At 37.8% G+C, this 21,478-nt stretch overlaps 1 protein-coding gene across 1 annotated transcript; it reads left to right on the plus strand.

Annotated features, from left to right (window-relative positions):
- The first annotated feature begins 2,641 nt into the window (after positions 1 to 2,641).
- LOC132942511 (mothers against decapentaplegic homolog 6) lies at positions 2,642 to 18,965 on the plus strand. The gene is made up of 5 exons (XM_061010960.1): positions 2,642 to 4,176; positions 6,420 to 6,473; positions 10,243 to 10,317; positions 17,671 to 17,886; positions 18,015 to 18,965. The coding sequence occupies exons 1-5, from the start codon at positions 3,711 to 3,713 to the stop codon at positions 18,335 to 18,337; spliced, it is 1,134 nt and encodes a 377-aa protein (XP_060866943.1). The 5' UTR covers positions 2,642 to 3,710; the 3' UTR covers positions 18,338 to 18,965.
- Positions 18,966 to 21,478: the final 2,513 nt, after the last annotated feature.

The following is a 21,478-nucleotide window of genomic DNA, read 5'->3' on the forward strand; positions in this document are numbered from 1 at the left end:
TTCCCGTTTTATTCTGCGTGTTAAACTCATCTAAATAAAAAACACGATTCATGCCATAAGAATTCAACATTTTGGAGTCAAAAATATTTTCTGTTGCGCACGTGTGACATTTGTGTAGTATTTTTGTATATTATTATAATATTGTATAGGTTTTACATTATTGTGTTCGTTCAAATGGTAACCGTTTCGGGCCATTATTTTCCACGATGAAATTATTAAAATCGTATATATTATCATTGTGTATACATACGGACATGCGAGTCGTTATTATGTTAAAATTTCCACAAGATTTTTATTATACTTAAACATCAAATGACAAATATTATAAAACGATAATGGTTTTTCTGTGTATAAACATTATTATTCTTATTTAAATGTACCCATACGCGAGACTAAGCAGTTTTATCAGCCAACTGAGTTTTGAATAAATGTCAAAGAATCAAATATTCAAGATTAGAAGAAGCACTCTTTAAAATCTATATGATTTAATTTATTGGCGTATAGGTAGGTATCTGGAATAATCAAACATCACAACATTGTAGTGAATATTATACCGATATATACTTAAAATGGTTTTAATTGTGTGAGAAAGTTAAATAATTTTTTTTGGAATAGTTTATTGCCGAATGCCGTTATAGTGCCCTGATATTTCCTATTGGCTTAGGAGTCATGCTATCTATTAATATTTTTTAATTTTACCGAACAATTTTTACGATGAAAAGTATAGTTATCGCGTTTGAAACGAAAAATACCTATTTTTTACTCGCAATATATGTTGCTCTTAAGTGTCGACTATCAATTTAACTAATTCAAGACTTCATGAGCTATCATTACGTACCATACACCATGCAGCATAAGTGGGTACACTGCAGTACACGTAACACCATAACACCATATGTCCATATACACTATAAATCATAACTCATAACTCATAAAATATACGAATTAACGTTCATATATGACTAGCTGACTAGCTGACTAGCTGATTAAGAATGCTTGCCAAAGATAAAACATATTATGATCGTTGTTATTGTTTTAAAAATTAAAACTATAACCGTAAAATCTGGTACCTGACATACGAAGAAGTAATAAATAATAATAACTATATTATTTATCATTTTTGGTAATTCTAGTTTTTGTTTCATAACGTTATGTGCATCAGTTGTATAATCTATATTATTCTATATCAACTGACAAAAACTATCCGCAATAATAAAATAAAAACGCATGCCAATCAACGCACACCGAAACGTTGTATCTAATATGCATTTCGAATTCGAATATACAAGTCAAACATTAATAATTTATACGTTTTCATTTGTCTATAAATCATTTATGTATTCGCGGGACGGGTCTAATGGGAGGGGATTTCCTGGGTGCACGCGCGGTGATGGCATTCAAATGCAATTCGCGTCACGGACGCAATTTGGCGCCGGTAAAGAAATTATTTTTCATAAAAAATTGGTCGGCGTAGGTTAAAACTATCAGATGATTTCTTTTCGAATCAATCGCTTATATTATTTGGTATATTACATTGCCATTGGCTAAATCAAGTACGTAACTATAAGGCCCGGCCACCTAAAATATTTACAAGCCACCCCATTATATTGTTAAAATATCCAAGGCTCAAATAATTAAGTAAAACAAGTTAAACCATATTCAAAAATGTCTCTTATGATATTTGTTATTATTACATAATTATTTTTAATGCTGGGTTCTCACGACGATTACAAATATGAACTAAACAGCTTGTAATTTATCGCATTAGATGCAATTTGATTTTTGAACAGCATTGTCTGATTGCTAGAACTCAGAATAGAACGACGTAGAACTCAATGGATATTATGTCATTATAACAATCTATATTATGAACCCACATTCCTATTTCATTAATTCGGCATTTCCCATCACGGCATCATTGCTCGGTTAGCGATGCAATTACCACGGTTACCTTAGTACTTTGATAATTATTATGCATAATAATATACGTAGTAGATAATGCTATGATAATAATATAAACCGATATACTTAATAGATACCTATTGTATTTTTGTTTTATAATATTATATTTAAAAGAGAAAGACTTAGGTATGTTTCTTCATTATCTCAATTTTGAATGAAAAAATATTTTGTAACGTTATTTTTTTGATTTTTACTATTTGAAAACAAATGATTCACACGTCGGTCGCGCTTACTGTAAACGATGTAGGTGCATATTGTACGTATTAGGTACCTAGGGGATTTACTCATTAGTAGACCAAATTTTGCGTCTTAGTACGTTTGACGAATGATTAAAAAAAAACAATATAAACAACGAGAGAGATCGTCTTAAAAAGAACGGCGGCTACGACGACGATGTGTATATTATAATAATAAATAATAATAAAAATAATAGTAATATTATATATAATATATAATATTATGTAATAAAAGTATGTTTGTGCGCGCGCGGAGTAAAGAGAATGAGGGAGTGAGAGAGAGACCACACGTGCGACAAATCCACGACATTCGGCTCGGCGCGCGTGGTCGCACTGCGCGCCGGTGGCGCCGGGGTAGGTGGCGCCCCGTGCGTGGAGACACGGTACTCCGGTGGCCAGCGGGTAGCGGCGAGTGGCGACGGCTGTGGCGAGCCGGTGTTGCTGCGGCGCGACGTCGGTGCGGCGGCTGCACATGACGGGCGGAGCGGCGGGGCGGTGCGGCGTTACCACCGGGCTGGCGGCATAGTTACACGACGACGTCGGCGGCCGTCGCCGTTCCCGTTTTCTTTACCCGTCGCACGCACGAACACACGCACGCGCGTTCTCCGACTCGCCGGCCCGCGTTCCATTCCAATCCACACACGCGCACACGCACGCACGTACACACACGCAAACGCCGTGTGTGCGCTCGCCGCCGTTTGGCTCGGCTCTCTCACCCGTCAGTCTCGTACCGATCGGCCGACTATTCGTTTCGTCGCTGTCGCCGCAGTAATATTTGATCGGAACAAAAATCTTAATATTATTACTGTCGTTGTTGTTAATTATTATTATAATCATAATCGCAATAGCTGTTGTTATTATTGAAATATATTATATTATATTAATACATATTTACAAATTCGGTATAATAGTGCGTGTGTCGTGTGCATATATTCTAATATAATAATAATATTGTTATTTGTGACCGGTTTAGTCGCATCGCCGGTTCGACGCTTTTCGATCGCACTGCAGGTGTTAATATCTACAGCAAAACCTTAAATAATATATGTTACAATAATCACTGTCGTCCGCCAGTCGACGTGTTTTCGGAATTTTCGTTTAAAGTTAACGACACGTGGTGTGTGGCGCTGTGCGTAACGGTATCGGTCACACGATCATTGCAATAATAATATTATTGTTGTGTTGCTGGTGTGGTCGCGGCGCAAAATGACCACCTTGTACAGTTCCGTGGCCGCAGCTGTCGTCGTTGTCGCCGTCGCCGGCGGTGGTGCATTATAACCACGACGACGACGGCGGCGGCGGCATCGTCTTGGACGACGCCGCACGGACGACAACGGTCGGCCCGACACGGATGCGTCCGGAAAACGTGGTGCGCACGCCGCGATCACATATCAAGGTGCCACCGGCGCCGCGCGCGCGTCACGGCGGCCGCCGGCGGACCAGCGCAGTATTCGGTTCGGCGGGTCGGCGGAAGTAGTGGCCACCAAATGCGAGGCGGCATTCACGTGTTTTATGTTCATGTTCAGGAGGAGGCGGACGGCATTAGCTAAACGCTTGTGGAAGGCACGGGTGCGCCGAGACAATGAAGCCAGGTGTGCGGAAAAGACCTCCTCGGCGTCCGCCGCAGCCGCTCAACCACCAGTAGCAGCGGCGGCGACGTCACCTCCGTCCGCGCACCCGTCCCCGCCGGTTGAGTCGGACGAACGGCAATTCCGCAACGCGCTGTTCAAGCGGCTGGATGACAGGCAGCTGGAGACGCTTCTCCGGGCCGTGGACACCGGTGGCGTGGACGCGGCAGAGTGCGTGGCCGTCCGGCCGTTCCTGTTCGCTGACCCGGCGGTCATATGTTGCCGGCTGTGGCGATGGCCTGATCTCAGGACTGTCGAACAACTGAAGAGCACACCCTCCTGCCAGACGGCCAAACAACCCGACATGTTGTGTTGCAACCCGTACCACTGGAGCAGACGATGTGAAATCGGTAAGCACCCCTTACTCATACGCTTAAGTGCTTAAACTATCTATTATACGAAACATGACTTAACCTTTGACGTCGAGCTGGCCGTGTGCCGACCTGCAAACGGCGGTGAACCCATTAGCGTATTTTCCCCACCTTTGAAAACGCTTTGTCGGTAGTTGGTCCGTGGACGGGTGAACGGATCGGACCGATTTTTATTTTTTAAAACTTCTGTATCCCTCGTCGAAACGGCCGACTATTCCCATTTCCCAATTGTACATTATATTTTTCTAAGAATTTCCGTCTAGGCCGTCGTGTATATTGTTATTGTACTAACGTTGTTTTTATTCACAACGTAATATTGTTGCAAATTTAACCTTCGTCCGTCGCGCCTTTTTTCCAGGATTTCCTATCTGCTCGCCGCTGATAAGACAACAGCACACGGTGGCGGCGGCATTTATGTGATGTATCGCATAGCGGCGCGCCGACAGAGTGTAATTTAATATTCTCGGAACTCGCCGCCGCGTTTGTTGTGATAAGAGAAAGTGATAAGATCGGCTGACACGTTCAGTTTAATGTAATCATTATGTACATAAACATCTATTTCTACATAATATAATTTTGTATGTATATGCAATATGCATATTATTATACACTACATATATTATGTACTTGGAGAGAGAATGAGTGAGAGTGATAGAGCGAGAGATAAACACAAAACGAAACATTGCGACGGAACGGCGCCGGTTTCGTTTATTGTACGGCGGCCAATAATTCTCTTAAAAAAACAACGTTTCGCGAATACCGCAGCAGTTTAAAGAGTGTTTTTTTTTCATCCCGTCGTGTCTTACATTATAAATTATAATATTTCGATCCCTCGCCCGTCCGCCGCCGTCGTACCTATATTATGTTGTCAATAAACACGTATAAGTACATCCATGCCGCTCTGTACGTTTCGCATATAATATTATAACCGCACAGTCGCGGTGTACCTATAATAATAATAATAATAATATAATACTATCCGCCGATCCAATTGCGTCACACTTCACCTGGCCCGACGCCGCCGTCGTAGTCGTCGCCGTCGGGCCGGATGAGAAATAAATAGCGCGCAGACCCGGTCACGCAACCCAACGGCGCCACCAGTTCCGCCGCGGCGCCCAACCGCTCGCGCGTCCCCCCTCCGCCCACCGTTTCGTCCGCGAACGTCTTTCTCCGCCGGGTCTGCGGTGTGACGGCGGCGGCGGCGGCGGCGATGGTGGCGTCGGCGGTACGTGACGTCCGTCATCACATTCCCTCGGCCAAAGGTACGAAAATAATAATGTAATAATAATAATGATGATAAATAAAAAACTAATTTGGTTATTTAAAAATCGGTGATCATTGTCCATAAAGCTCTCCGTCGTGCGCAACCCGAACGGCGCGAGTGGAGTCGCTTTTTATTATTATTATATTTTATTTATAAATACTGGTCGGCGCCACACGTAGTCGTCTCGTGTATTGGCACACGTCGGTCGTATTTACGTTGGCCGAAAACCAGGAAAAAAAAAATAACGAAATAATCGTTTTTCTCGATAAACCTCCTCCTTCTTCTCCTCCTCTTCGTCCTTCTTCGGACTGCGAGTTTCTAAAAAATCTATTACGTGTGTGTGTGTGTGTGTGTGTGCGCGCGCCCGAACGCGCTATGTGACTGTGCAGCGTATAAATAGTCTGCCGGCGCGCCCGCGTGTACAAATGGATAATGCAAACTTGTGTGGTCCTCTAGCACGCCGACAGAGCGGAGAAAGAAGAAGAAAAAAAATCTGTTTTTTTCACTGTGGATACCCATAAATATTCATTACGTGTCGCGGTAGTTGTAGTAGGTATATACATGCATAATATACCTATGGTACATAATATAATATGTACCTATGTGCATTGTGTGTACATTATATTTTGGTTCTTAGTCGTCCACTGCAGTTTTATAATAATTACTATTGATAAACCGACGACGGTTTTCTGACATGACGAATAATAATACCTGAATACCTGTAATATTAATAATCAATAATTATATACATTTTGCGATTATCGGCGGATAATGGCCGCCGTGCATTTAACTTGCCAAAAATATTATGAGTGAGGACAATAGGTACCTCGTAGTGGATTAGTAAAAGTTTCCAACATGGTTTGCATGGTCTCGTCGGGAAAAGTCCGAGCAGAAAATATATTATAATAACGCTAAACATAATATAACCACTATATTGTTGCGTTTCGTATTGTTTCAGAACGACCTCCGCCGCCCTATTCAAGGTTCGTGAAGGAAAAACTGAAACCTGAAGGTAAGTGTTCATTTTTTAAACACAACATAATTCAAAACTTTGAAGTACTAGTCACCTAAACACGTACTTAATAGTTAATGTGTACACCACGACTACCTTGCCGTAATAAAAAAGCTATTCTTTGCAAAACGCATGCGTTGAAAATACTTCGATGAGTTACACGTACACACTTTTTTTCATTACATTTGATTATTTGATGTAAGAAATTCAGTGGCACAAGGCCAAAAAATTACGGCGTCAATGACTTTCAATTTCATTCCGATTTAACCGGTCGAAGAGCTGTGGGGTCCATATAATAACTAAAAAGTAAAGTATTATAGGTACGGCGTTTAGGCAAATTTAAATTATAATTTTTTTTTTTATGATACACATAAATAAATCTTCAAATATTATTTTCATATTTGCCATAGGTGCCTTATATTATATATAATAAATAGTTGGATGCATTTAAATAAGTTAATTTACAATAATTGAACCAATTTTAAGTCTCCTTCGACTGTATTTTCTAGTTATTATTACCAAGGAAATATTTAAATTATGTTTCTTATAAATAGTTTTTGTAATTTCCATGTCCTTCTATTTACAAATATTATGTTATTTCAATATGAAAGCTTTACCGTGTTATTAAGAATCCTTGGCAGTTCCCTGTAAAAATTATTATTTTTATAATACGTTTGAAACTTGTCCTGAAAGTACTGTGTTTAGTTTTAATAATTCTTAATTACTGAACAAACTACTAAATTAAACACATACAATAACAACCATATTTCACAAATTGTGCAAACATCATATTATCATATTTATTGGATGAATTCTCAAAAGTGTTCTTTATAGCGCTAGTTTAAATTGCTTTTGTGGTAGAAATATTATGAGTATTATTTTTCGATAAGAGAGGCAAAAACTGTTTGAAAGTAATCTTCCGGTTGCGTGTGCTTGAAACGACGCCTACCCCGAATGAAAACGTCGTAAACTGTTCCGGTGTTTCGCAGGAGGGTGAAAAGCGATCTGGAATTCACCCCTCGGAAATTCCTAATCCTGCAGGCGACAGCAGCCCCGAAGCAGGTACACCGTACACGTGTGCATTTCTCCGGTCCACCCTCTTGGCCATTCTCATATAACGACCCCGGTGAATAATAATCCATTCGAGTGGAAGCTTGGAGATTAGCTTGCTAGTACCGTTGAATTTCCGGATTGCCAATGAAGGCTATAGCGAGGGTGAAAACAAAAGAACGACGAAAACTAGGGCTATTAAAAAAGATATATTAAATGCAGCGAGGAGGAAATAATAATATATGAAATACAAAATACAAAAGTCGTATAAACTTTGATTGCAGTTTTTTTTTATCCGTAGAAAGTTATAAATGTATTAGTGGTTCAATAAACAATGTAAACACATTTTTTTTCTCAGAAATTCTTGTAGTTCATCAACTTTTTGTTGGTATAAACTATAGATAGGTACTAGGTGGTTGATACATTTTAAAATAATGAGAAACCAAAGGCCCCATTGAACATTATTTTTCAAAAAGCATTTACTATTATTTTAATATTTAATCAGTTCTTGTTCATCAATGACACAATGACCACATGTGTTAGGTTAGGTTAGATTAGTGACCATTTTAGGTAGTCTTGTAAAATATACTATATTAAATCCTAATCAAGTTTAGATATTTATTTTGAAAAGTATTAATTTAAATACCTAAATGATACTGGGCAAAACAAAGTATTCGAGTGCAAATATACAGATACTTAAAAGAAGTATTTATAGATACTTTCAAATACTTTCAAGTTTCAACAGTTCTACATAACATGTTTTTTACCTTATAAATCAACTGAACCGTGGTGTTTTTTAGCATTTTCTTGTTAATATAATTGAAAATAGAAAATATATTAACTAAAAAATTAAATTTTGAAAATGAGTGGGTAATTTTTTAAATAGGTACATAATACATATACTTAGATAAATTATTTAAAATACTATCCATAATTACTAAGTTCAAAAGTATTTAAAATACGTATTTGCGTATAAGTACTTAAAAAGTATTTTAATACTTATACTCAAGTACTTTACAAGACTGGTTTTGGGTGACATTGGTGTAATGTTGAATGAAGTTTGTTATTAATACATTTAAGTATAGAAAAAACTCGTTTGCAAGTGGTTTGTGTAGATGGTAACAATTATAGTGAGTACAAACTTATACAGAACAAATAAATTTGATAGATATGAATATCAGAATATACATGTACACATTTTAGTTTTCATTATACATTTTCCTATTCACATAAATTAAAAACTATAAGGTATTAGGTAGGTAGGTACAATATTATATTATATTATTTTATACTGCAGTCTACAATAGTCAACCAAACAATACTAATTATTATATTTGGTGTATTTTTCTATTTCTATCTATGGTTGTAAATAGGTACACAAGCACAAAAGACATAATCAGTGATTACATGACAATATTTAAATTTCCCGCCTCCCCCCTTACACCACCATGGGCCATGGCCACGCAGCATAACTAGGCCGACACTGAATTAGGATCGTTGGTGTATTATTATATTATAATTTACTATAGTCGATAAACATTATAATAGTCATTCGATAAAATCATTAGGAAGTCAGTGCAGTTTGTTTTTAGAACATTTCGTATTATCTAGACCTCGGAGGCGGCCCTAACCGTTATAATATTCCGTCGGTGTTGGTTTTTTTCATTTCAATACTCGCGAGCTATATTAATCTAAAATTACGCAAAGTTTTAAGTCGTCTCGTCTAATGATGTAGTTTGGCTTGAGCGTAAAGATAAAAAAGATTAAAAATAATTTTCGATTTGCTCAGACGGAATGTCAACAGAATGGCGAATACGTCTAAAGGGTGAATGAAAAAAAAAAATGACGTTTATAAACTGGGCGTCTATAAAAATAACCAGCGCGCCGGTGTGTGTGTGTGTGTGTTGTGCGGAGAGATGCAAGGACAGACGACGATGGGTCCCGCGGAGAGAGCGAATCGGAGAATCATTCCTCGGGAATGTGGTCATCTGATCGAGAACAGCAGGAATAATATATAAAACAGCATCACAAGAGCTGTTGTAGCGGCTACCGCCATCGCAACCCCCTCCAGTCTGTAGATTTTTTTCTCACACAATAGAAATGTTACAGATTGTTTTTTCTTCATCATTCGTCCTGATCGTATACATATATATAATATATATTATATAGGTATATAAATATTCTGTATGGTACTCCCGTATTGTTTTGTTTCTTTTATATAATATACCTATACCGTCATCGGTAATATCATTCCTGAGATACCGGTAGACATATTTTCGAAGTCACGTTCGAATTTTCCCAGACGAAAGTGAAAAAAAAGCTAACGAGTTAATAACATCCTACGAAATACGTTCAACGTTTATCGTTTGTTTAATTGTACCTACTTACACTGAACGAGTATTGTCATCGTCGATAACAGTTTTGTATGGGAAGTCGTTTTGTATGATAACGGTGATGACAGTAGGGGCGGCGCTTAATGGTAAAACAACTAATGTGAAATAAATTACTTGCGGTTACGTAATAATATAATACCTGATATAACCGTTAGTCTGTGTAACAATAAATATTGATATAACATTATACAGTCAACAAAAATTATTTTACTAAATATAAACTTTACCTACTATATTAAAGTCTATTATGTATATCTTGAAAAATAATAATGGAGGATTGGGCATGATGAAATTAGTAATAATTGTGTTGAATCTTTTTTTTTCAGATCGTGCACCCAGCGAATGTAGTTGGGATAGTAATGATGACGAACTTCGTGGTTCGTTCAGCACTGACGGTGACGGTAAGCATTAATTTGATTTTTAGATTAACTCTCACGCGTAGGTAGTTGGATATTTTTCTAATAGTTACATTATTGTGTGTACACAATAGTCTGACGGAATAATTACTTTTGTGGAAATGCTACCGTCGTAGTAATTGTAATTGACTGCATAATTATATATGCGCGTCGTTGTCGTGGTGTCAGCACCGTACGGTTGAACCAAAGCGTGTTTTCACAGGAAGAATAAATAGTTTTAGCTAGTTAATGATCGTGTGAAATCTATCTTTTTTCACGTACATTATAATTTATAATCATTGTCCTTTACAGTTTGTTATGAATCATGTGGCTTAGTGTACATACATTGTCCAGTGATACAAACATTTTAGATTTCTGTGTAAATTTTCGTGAGCATTTTTTCATATATAACCCATACTTGTATGTTTTCAATATTATAACCATATTATATCATATATTATAAGTTATAACAATATAATATAGTGCAGGTCGCTGCAGGATAATACACACGTTGTGCGATACTTGTTCAATATTATAAAGGATACATTTTGGCGATGTTAGGGTTTCCTTTATTGTTATTATTTTTTTTTATGCGAAGGACGGCCGAAATAATAGGAACGTGAGAACGGCGCGGTGAAGCGATTGTCGTGGGCGCCGGGCGTCTCGGCATATGTGCCTCCTCTCTCCGTATATTTATTATATATATATTATATTATACGCATACAAACACCCGTACACACGTATACCCATTGTGTGTACGGTTGCGGGGTCGGCAGATGACATTTTGCGGTGCACCCGCGCGACCGACTGGCGCCCGACCAAACTTTAAAAAAACCCGGCAAAGGTTAATTACGAGTGGCGACCACACGGAAACGACATAATTACCAGTAGACCTTCCAGCCCGCCCGCCACTGGCATGCGTGCACGCCACTGCCGCCGCGCCGTGTTGTTGTTGTAGTATATTGTGTATATTTACATATATATATATATAATATTATATTACACGTGTACGGTGTACCTATAGTAATATGTAATGTTATTACGGTGTTATTATAGCCTCGGGACTTCTATCGGGACCGATATATTGATTGGGGGGGGGGGGGGGGGGCGAGGTCGGCGTGGATAACAAAAAAATATTGAACACGAACGCGATGCGATGCGGCATGGGCAATCGCAGCCTGTGTCGTCGTTGTAGTAACAAAGTACCCGCTGCCGATTGTATATAATATACGAATGACTATTGTCATATTATGATTATAAGTGATAATGAAAAAATCTTTAGGTTTTTCATCGGATGGAATAAAAATGAAGAAACTCATAATATGTGCACCGCGGTTCAAACGTCGGCGGTTGTGGTAGCCTGGGGTGGTGTGAGAGGAGGTGGATTGTTGACGAGACGGCGTCACTTGAAAAAAATAATTATTAGTTATTTCCATGTTAACGTTTCTGGCCGACGTCGCAATATCGTAAACATAAAATAATAATATTATATTATTATAGAAATATTAAAATATACATTTTTTTCCTCCCGCACTCTTATAATAATCATAATTTTATTATCATAATAGTATACCTCTCGTCGACGGATTATCGATTATTGCTCGTGCAGTATAATATCATATTATAATATATACACTCGAGACGGGGGCGGCGGTGGTGTTATTTGTTGGCGCGCGTGTTGTTTATCGTTTTCGCGGTCGCGGCGTCGGTAATGAGCGGCGCCTGCTGTTGGCGGCAGCGATCTATGATCGGCGGCGGCTCGCACTCCACGCACCGCCACCGCTACGTTATCGTTACGATGAGGTCGTGGCGTCGTCGGCGGCCCAAGTGGTGCGGACTGCGGAGGGAGGACGACGACGACGACGACGACTACGACGATGATGATAATGGCATGGCGGCGGTGCCGGGTGCCAGCGACGGCGACGGCCCGATGATAATAATATGTGCCGGTGACGACGAATATTATTACTTGCGTGTGTGTGTTGTCGTTGTGTTTTGCCGGCACCGGTGAGTCCCGAGTGGGGGTAGATAGACTGGCGACGTTGGTTATTTTTTTCGAACCGCACACGCTACTCACACACACTCACTTGCTGCAACACACTCCACCACCGCACTGCACCACCCACACCACTCCGCCACTCGAAGACCGATAAAAATAACCATTACAAGCGACGGGCCGAGGGCCATATCGCTGGCGCCCGTGACGTCACGTCAACGCTGTTGATTCGTCGTGAATACAGAAAAACACGAAATCAGAAAAATAAACACCACAACATAACTAAACAGAAACGCACACGTCGGGGACGTCTTTCGACCGATTTCCGATCGCAGTTGTCGAAAACTATATGAACGCCAATATCGGAAAGAACGCACAATCCCCGTACAGATCCGTGTGACAAAATCCCGAATTTTCCCCGTCCCGAAACCCGTTTTTGTCCAGAGAATAGTGTAGGGCTCTCCGGCGGAATAATAATAATTGAAAGAACACATTATTATATATTATTATTATTATGTTTGTATTGTGCGTGCGCGCGTATCGTCATCGTCTGGTCGGGAGTGGGGTGGTCTGTGTGTACCGTTGATGCTAATGACGGGTTGTGTGGCGCCCGGGCCCGACCGGGTTGCCGGCGTCCAATGCGCGCCGCCGCGCCGGGGCCATTCATCACGGGGCCCCCACTGTGTGCCCGTCCAACCGATACGAAGAACCGGTTGGTTGCCGTCCGTCGCCGACGTAGTCCGTCCCGGCTCGGCGGCTACCCAAAACTCGGCTCTCTCTCGTCGTCGGCAACCCGAGACAACCCAATATATCTAATAATAATATTATTATGGTCTTCGATTCCCGAAGACACGACGTCGTCACGAACGATCTTTGATCGCCGCTTGTCGTCCCTCCGTCACGATAGACACCGCATCCATTGACCGTGTTTATAAATACGAGAAACAAAAATCGCGTGCGTTTCCAGCGCGGTCATAAAACGATGTAAACTATAATAATAATAATAATATGAATAATATGATATTCTGTACAGGTGCAGTGGTCAGATTTTTCGGCCACAGCAAGTCTCGTCCGACTCACGATTGAGTTTTCTGTTTTTTTTTTTCTCCAAAATCGTTATTATTACATTTTTACCGTCGATCGGCGGCGCCTGAGACCGGTTATTACGACTACGGCGTATAATAATAATAGTAATAACGCAGAACACGGAGCGAGAGAGATGACGTATAATATAATGTATATTATTATAATAACGAGTAAAGCACTCGTCAATTTCTCGTTTCCCTCTAATATATTTTCGGCCGTCGGTTTTTTCCCACACGCACTCGATTTTCGTTTGTGTCTATGAAAAAACACCGCCTCCGACACACACACACACACGCGAGCGCGCGCGGCCGGCAGCCGTAACGCGTATATATATATTTTAATCGGATCCCCCGCGAGCCTCTTCCCTCTTGACACGGCACGCCCATGCTTGATCGCCGCGATCCGTGTGTTTTCGCGACAATACGCCCGCGGGCGCCAATTACGAAAATTACAATGCTTTCGCCGCCGACTTCATAAAGAGTACACACACACAAACCTGAGGCGGCGGCCAGTTTATATTATGCTCCTTGTGTGTGTGTGCGACCAAGAACATCAGAGAGACGCGCGGAATTCGTTTAATAACATAATATATATATATATATATATATATATATATGTACGCGCGGCGGCTGTTGTGCTTTATAATAATAATAATGAAAAAATGTATGTGGCGTGCACCGTGTGTGTGTAATACAAATAACGAAAAACCGGTCGTCTCGACGTGTGCGCGTCGGAGTGGGTTGCGGGAGAGACGAGAGTGCTCGTCGGCCGCCGCTCTCGGTTCATTAGCATATTAATAATATATTGTCGTCTGTATAATATTACAATGACGAGATGATAATAATATTATTATAACAATAATTATCGTCGTCGTGTATCCCGTGACGTCGGTGATACTCGACTTTTTCGCCCTTCGTTTTTTTTTTCTATGCGATCCGTGGTTTTTGCGTTATTGCCAATTATTGTTTTTTTGTTAAATTTGTCGTCCACTATTATAATACACCTCCGCGTTAAGTACTGCGACGGGTCAGATTGGGGAATCGAAAATTCGAAAACCGATATTATTATTAATATTTTTGTCGACGGTAGGGCGGGCTGAGAGCAGAATGCTTCAGTGTAATGCATATAATATAGTGGTAGTCTATATAGTCTTTATATTCTATTCAGACACGCTGCGTGTGTGATGTATTTCGGTATATCGAGTATAATATAATCTACCGAGAAACGGCATGAACGGGGAAAAAAAAATTGTATTGTAGCGAGATAATATCCTTAGCGGGTCACATATTTTCCTTCACAAACGGTCTCGTCGCTTTTGTGCAGGGCGAAAAGGCAAAATCCCAATTACCTGAACTACTAACACGGACGCTAAACCCCTCAGTGGGCCTCAAACGTTTTTTATTGCATATAGAAAAACCGTGTTAAGACGACAGGCAATTCAGGTGGGATTTATGATATTTTATTTTTCTTGACATTCTGTCATTTCTGTTTTCGATATTAAGAAGAGGTATTCAACGAAAACCGTTGAAATACCGCATTCTATCAGGTAATATTCTCTCTATTCGATCGCCTGGCGGTATTCAATTAAATCTGAAGAGTGTAATAATTGATTATAATTTATAACGCGCGTTGATTAGTTAGTGATAAGAACGTGATAATAAATTAAACAAACAGGTTTACATAACATGGGTTAGAATCGGTGAGCGCCAAGTATTTTATTTTTTTTATTAACAACAATTCAAACGTTATTTTTAAATCGTTTTTATAATGAAAACTCGTATTATATAATATTATACACTCGTAAAATATATTGTTTTACTCTCAGAAGGATTGGAGTGTTTGTTTTATGTACCTACACGTCTTAACCGAACTACAACAATGCGCTCTTCTGCCGGCGGTGGGTAGGTATATAATATGTTTGTAGAGAAATCAAGAAACGAGCGATCGGTATAGGGAGAGAGAGAGAGTGAGTGAGATGGAAAAACAAACACGGGAGCAGCGACGATTGCCGTTTGTTCTCTGAGAAGACTAATAGGGACCCGCCGCCGCCAAACCATTATTACTACCTACAGTGTGTGTGTGTGTGTGTGTGTATACGGTTAGGCGGTGACGACGGAGTATCCTTAAAAAAAAAAAAAATAATAATAAATAAATAAAGGTTTATATGGAAGAAGGACGACGTCGGACGTGTCTTCGTCGTCTCTCGGTGGAATGCGAGTGGTGGGCGGCGCCCCATCAGCCGCCACTGACGGCCGCCCGGAATGCCAGAAATGCCGCGTGCACCCAAAAACAAACCGCGTGTGCGTTCGGTTATTAGTTTTATCGTCATCATTATATTATTATTATTATTATATTGTGTTTAGAAAGTCCGACGTGTACGGATCAGTGGATCACGGTCTATTATTTATTATGTATATATATACAATACGTGATACACAGATTGCAATACGCTGCAGTACTATTATTATTGTAATTATTATAATAATGCTATGTAGGTAGGTCGTGTTTGGAGTGCTACGACGGGAATCGGGATCGTCGCGGCCGTTTGGTACCGCTGCGTTGTCTGGTATATACCTCTAAAAATCTGAATCCCTCTCGCTCTATCGTCGTCGATCGACAAACGCACGTTCCGCCGTGCGTCTCATTTGTTCGGTTGCATTTGTATAAACCAGTTTATACGGCGCGAGCGCGTGCGTGTGCGCACGTGTATTTGTGTGTTATAGGTAAATAATATAATAATGTACGCACCAAGAGTGGCGTGGTGATAATATACGTTCGAATATTTATTTTTTTTGTTGAATGGGAAAGAAAGAAAAACGTGCCCGTTGAGAATTTTGGCCGCACTCGGTCGTCACCTTGCAATTGATCTGACTGTATAATATGAGAATCCCTTATTTATTTTATATGTGTTATACGCTGGTTTTATTTTTTTCTCGTGCGGTTTATGGTTGAACTCATTTCGGGTGTACGACGTCGTCGGGACCTGCTCTTCCCGCGCGGATAAATCACATCTGGTGGTGGTGGTGGTGGTGTTGTCGGTCTGTACACCCGGTTCGTACCAGGCGCCGCGCGATCATGCATTATATACTCTTCGTAAACTCGCCACACAACCGTAGCATCAGCTCCCTTGAGGTCTACGCGTTTTCGCCCTTTTTCGGTTCGCCGGGTTCGATAATAATATAGGATCTATATTTTTGCTTTAACGCCGCCGCCGCCGTCGTCGCCATCCCTCCCTCCCCACGACACCGTCGTCATCACTTATAAACACTCCGCCGGAATGTCGTTAATGCGCCGCGGATAGAACAAAGAAGGGAGAAAATGACTGCAGGACGATTTTTTTAATGATACCGTCTCGTCATCACGGCGTCTCATACGTATTATATTATCGTTTTATCCGTAATCATATCTTCGCGTATACACTCAGTGGCGTCAATATTTGAAGTGCTGGCCCTGTCTGATCTTAGCAGATGCCCGATTTGCTGGTTTTTCCTGATAAAATATTACTATTTTTATAATATTTTGTGTAATAGTTGGAATATTTATAGACCCGTGGGCGTGTATGTAAGATGTGTACCTATTAGTACTAAGTTGTGTGTGACATTGTCCGCCGGGATGTACTATATGTACAACAAGAATAATAATATCATAATCCTGTTTAATTTTATTTCTAAAACTACTTTTTTTATTATTCCATTTCTAGTAGGTACTTGGGTATAATTTGCCTCAATAAAATTCTAAATACCCAGTAACCACTTTTAAAAGGTTTATCTGTGATTACTTTCTGCTGGTATCTCTGATATTATTTAATATTTTTCACTTGTTCAGTTACTTTATAGTTCAGTATTGTAATTTTATTTGTTTGGCTCTCCTAGAAAAATCTAAAGGACACCACTGCAGATAGGTACTATACTACTATTATATATTTAATTATACCTTCCTCGTCTTTATCTAAAAAAAATTGTCTATTTATTCTGTTCTCATGATAGTACAAATAAAATTATGTAAGATGGTAATTGCGTGTTGAGGTAAAATGTAACAGAAAATTATCTTGCGAATGAAGAAATCAGTTTTTCCAACTATATGGGCTGGTCAAAACGACATTTGATATATTACTTTACTTTACATTAATGTATTTCCCAATTTACCATACTAATAATATTTTATCATTATGTACTTAAGAAAAATTGTTACAAGTCACAACTTAACGATAATAATGACATGATACGAAATATAACGTAGACTTGATTACTAATGATATGACTTTTGTGTGTTTATAGAAAAACAAAACGAACAAGAATGGTGTAAAGTGGCGTATTGGGAATTATCGCAACGAGTCGGCAGGTTGTTTCCCGTAGAAACAAAATCTGTGAATGTGTTCTGGAATGTTCCACTTGGCACGGGTCTGTCTCTAGCCGCCCTCACTCAACATCATTTTTCACCCGGGCAGGGCCCTCCGGAGTCTGTACTCAGGAACAGGACCAAAATCGGACAAGGTTTGTTTTTCATCTGTATATAGGCTTAATTCACTTAGGTGATTTTTTCTCTCTAATTTTCCGGAAAATGCCTACATTTTGATCTAATGTATATATTTTTATATTAATGATTCTATGTTTGTATTCAGGTCTAGCTCTGAGCCGAGAAGAAGACGGCGTGTGGGCATACAACCTGAGTGACTGGCCGATGTTCGTAAATTCGCCGACGCTGGACGATCCGGACAGCAAGTCTTATCTGGTTTTTCGCGTACCTTCCGGCCACTGTCTGAACATATTCACGGGCAACCCGCACGGCGATCGAATACGCTATTCAAACGGCGTGCGAGTCGGACCCGTCGACCCGAACGCCGTACGCATCAGTTTCGCCAAAGGATGGGGGCCCAAGTATTCCCGGCAGGAGATCACGTCCTGTCCGACTTGGATCGAAGTTCTGCTGGATCCCTGCAGATGACACAGGGTGACCGAAAATGGAATCTGAGATGACGATGTTATTCTCAAATTCTCCAACTAAACACTAGTTATAAAGACTAATTTTATTGAATTTGTGACTCAAACCAAATTGTGTTAAACATGTGCGTTTAAGTTTCGTGTTTGTCGATCTTGTTTGTACAATACTATTGTCTATACAAGATCTTTAAGCAAACTAAATTATTGTTTTTTTTTTAATTTTAATTTTTGTAAAAACAAAGGATACCATTGTGATATTAGTTCAGCGTCCTTAACGACAGCTCTTTTTGCTAAGGGTACGATGCTATTTTCAACACGTAAGGGAAACTAGAGCTTAATGACATCCACATTCCATGAATTAATATTTTGAAAATTTACCTTTTCTCCTTTAAACCCGTTTTTACAGATAGTTCCTCCTCCGATTTAATATAAACTAGGTTTTTGTAATTTTTTTTTTCGTGATCTAGTCAGGATATTTAAAATTGACTGTTGATCAAAATTGGTTAAGGAAATCAAATAGAATAGCGAATACTAAAAGATTGTAATTTAATACTAATGTTTTTGGCAATTTTTTTCATAAAAATTAAATTTTGTTAGATTTTAAGAGAAATAAATGTGCCTTGTACCTTTTACATGAAAAGCATTATTTTTTTAGATGTTACCAATTTTAACTATTCATTTTCTTATTGTAAAATAATAAATACTATTTTCTTATATAAAACTAAAATGTAGACTACATAATATTATAATAATATATTGAACTGTTGAAATAAAAATATATTGGAGACAAACAGAATTTTTCATGGCTCTTGTTTTTCAGTTGTCATCATGTAATAGACTTAAAAAAAAAACTTTTACCAGTTTAATCTACTTGAATTCTGTTCCTGTCTTATGACTATTATAATATTCATTATTTTTATTTTCGTTTGTTTTTTTTTAAATACATGTTTGATTATTATTGAAAATTAAACATGTATTTATATATTATTTTCGGTATCATCATGTACATTAAAAATTATTAGTCCATTTGATTTAATCAAAATCTTATTTCCCCTCTCCCAGCAAAACATTTATTACCTTTGTTATGTATTCTTAATTTATTTTCTTAAAAATAATGTTTTTAACAAATTAAATTAGTACAAAATAATTATTTTCATACTTCAAAATATTACCTATATAAACATTTAAATTATAACTGATTTATATACACATGTATATACCTATCAATATAATGTCTTGACCAATTAATATAACTGTATTAATTATATTTCTGTTCGAAGTGCTTATCAAGCACATCCAGATATAGTAGCTTATTTGTACAATATTATAAACCACTAATACAGTTTTATTTTATTTTTTTAACTTGGGGAAATATTAAGTATCATGAAAATATTGTATATTTTATGAATAAAATGAAATTAAAAAATGTAATTAAATGTTTGTTTTTTTATGTATATATGTTATATTATATTTAATGTTTGTTATAAATGCATTATGAAATTTATACTTTGTAATATTTAATTACATTATACAAACAGTTATTTGTATAATGGACAAATACAGAAAAAGACTGGTTCTTCTTCAGACCTATTCTTCTTTCACACAAAATATAAAAAAAATTAATAGATTTTTAACAAGTGAACACTATTCTGATTAAATTCAAAATTTTTTTAAAAGCTTGTATTCAGTCACCAAATGTGGATTATGTTTTAAAATAGTTAATAAAATTTAATTTTTGAACAAGAGTTAATAGTTAAAGTTAATCAAAGTTTTAATGTTATACAGAATAGAGAAACGGTCGAAAGTCTACCCTAAACTTTTGATGCATAGGAGTTACAAGATCCTTAAGTGCATGAGGGTGGTTTTTGTTTTTTAGTGAACGGTTAAATGATTTTAAAAGAATAGACAAATCTATTTAATTATATTAAAATAAAATTAATATAATTTTTTCCAAATCTGATTGAATGAAAATTATAATATGTTTGTCAATAAATGAATCGATTTATTTGTATTATTATTTTTATACTTTTACATAAATAATTTGTTTTGTTTTTAGATTTTTAATAACTTGCCAATATACTGCCAAAACTATTATAATATATATTCTTGATTATTGTGCATATTTCAAATTTATTATAATATATACCTATCTATATTATTTAAATTATCAGTATAACAATGTATCGTTGATTTTAAATTTTATTTTACGTTGATCACTGTTGATTGTTGAATTGAGTAATTTTTTTACCGTTTTTTATTTGAACCTCGCATGTTGATACTAGATTTTCTGCTCTTGTGTCACTACTTACTAGTGAGAGGATAAATTTAGAGAAGTACATTTTTGTAATTATAAATTTAAATTAATTTTCGCCATCTTTTTCAATTTTGAATAGTTTTTGGTTCTGTTTTATTTTATTAAAATTATGAAGCTCTTTTATTGGTATTTTTTTTTTTAAACTTAATTTGAGATGAGTGATTGTGCTTTCTATAAAGCCATAGAGTTCTGTAAGAACTGAACCATAGGTGAAATTTGGGTTAAATTTATGGGGTTGCTAGATTTATGTCGACTAAAGTGATCAGTGGAGGGCTTTGCCCCCCCCCCCCCCCCCCACACCCCCTCCATTGATACACCTTCACATTAATCTTAATATAAACAATTATCTAACACAATACATTATGATCTCTGAATATTGTTCTGATATTATTATAATAAAAATGATAAGGTCTTAGAAATAATTGTATCCAAATACCTATGGCATAATATTATAGTCAATAAAAATTCGATGATGTTTTCAAAAATTTGGAGGTGCTTCCCCAAGCACTCCCTAAATTGCGCCTATGACCTGAACTATAAATATAAATGTGATATTTACTATTTAGTCATAAGCTTATAATTTAAATGTTAAAATATAAAGCAAATATCTGCAAAAGTGGACAGATTTGTAAATTCACTGTAACAATTGCCGATTATTGGTTCAATATATTTGTGATTGGTTTAGGAATGTAATATTTAATGAATTATAAGTCATGTTTGGGTGGTGAGTAATGTTACAATAATGTAAATATCTTTGCCAAACGTATATTTTTTTAGATTCTTAGTAGAACGATGAATGTATTGCATTTACAATGATGTGTTTTTTTAAAA

This window comes from Metopolophium dirhodum, chromosome 4 (assembly GCF_019925205.1).
Source record: "Metopolophium dirhodum isolate CAU chromosome 4, ASM1992520v1, whole genome shotgun sequence".
In the NCBI taxonomy this organism is placed as follows: domain Eukaryota; kingdom Metazoa; phylum Arthropoda; class Insecta; order Hemiptera; family Aphididae; genus Metopolophium; species Metopolophium dirhodum.

Coding starts and splice junctions, on each gene's coding strand:
- LOC132942511 (XM_061010960.1), top strand. CDS start 3,711: ATGTTCATGTTCAGGAGGAGGCGGACGGCATTAGCTAAACGCTTGTGG. Junction 4,177..6,419: donor GAGCAGACGATGTGAAATCG/GTAAGCACCCCT, acceptor GTATTGTTTCAG/AACGACCTCCGCCGCCCTAT. Junction 10,318..17,670: donor GTTCAGCACTGACGGTGACG/GTAAGCATTAAT, acceptor GTGTGTTTATAG/AAAAACAAAACGAACAAGAA.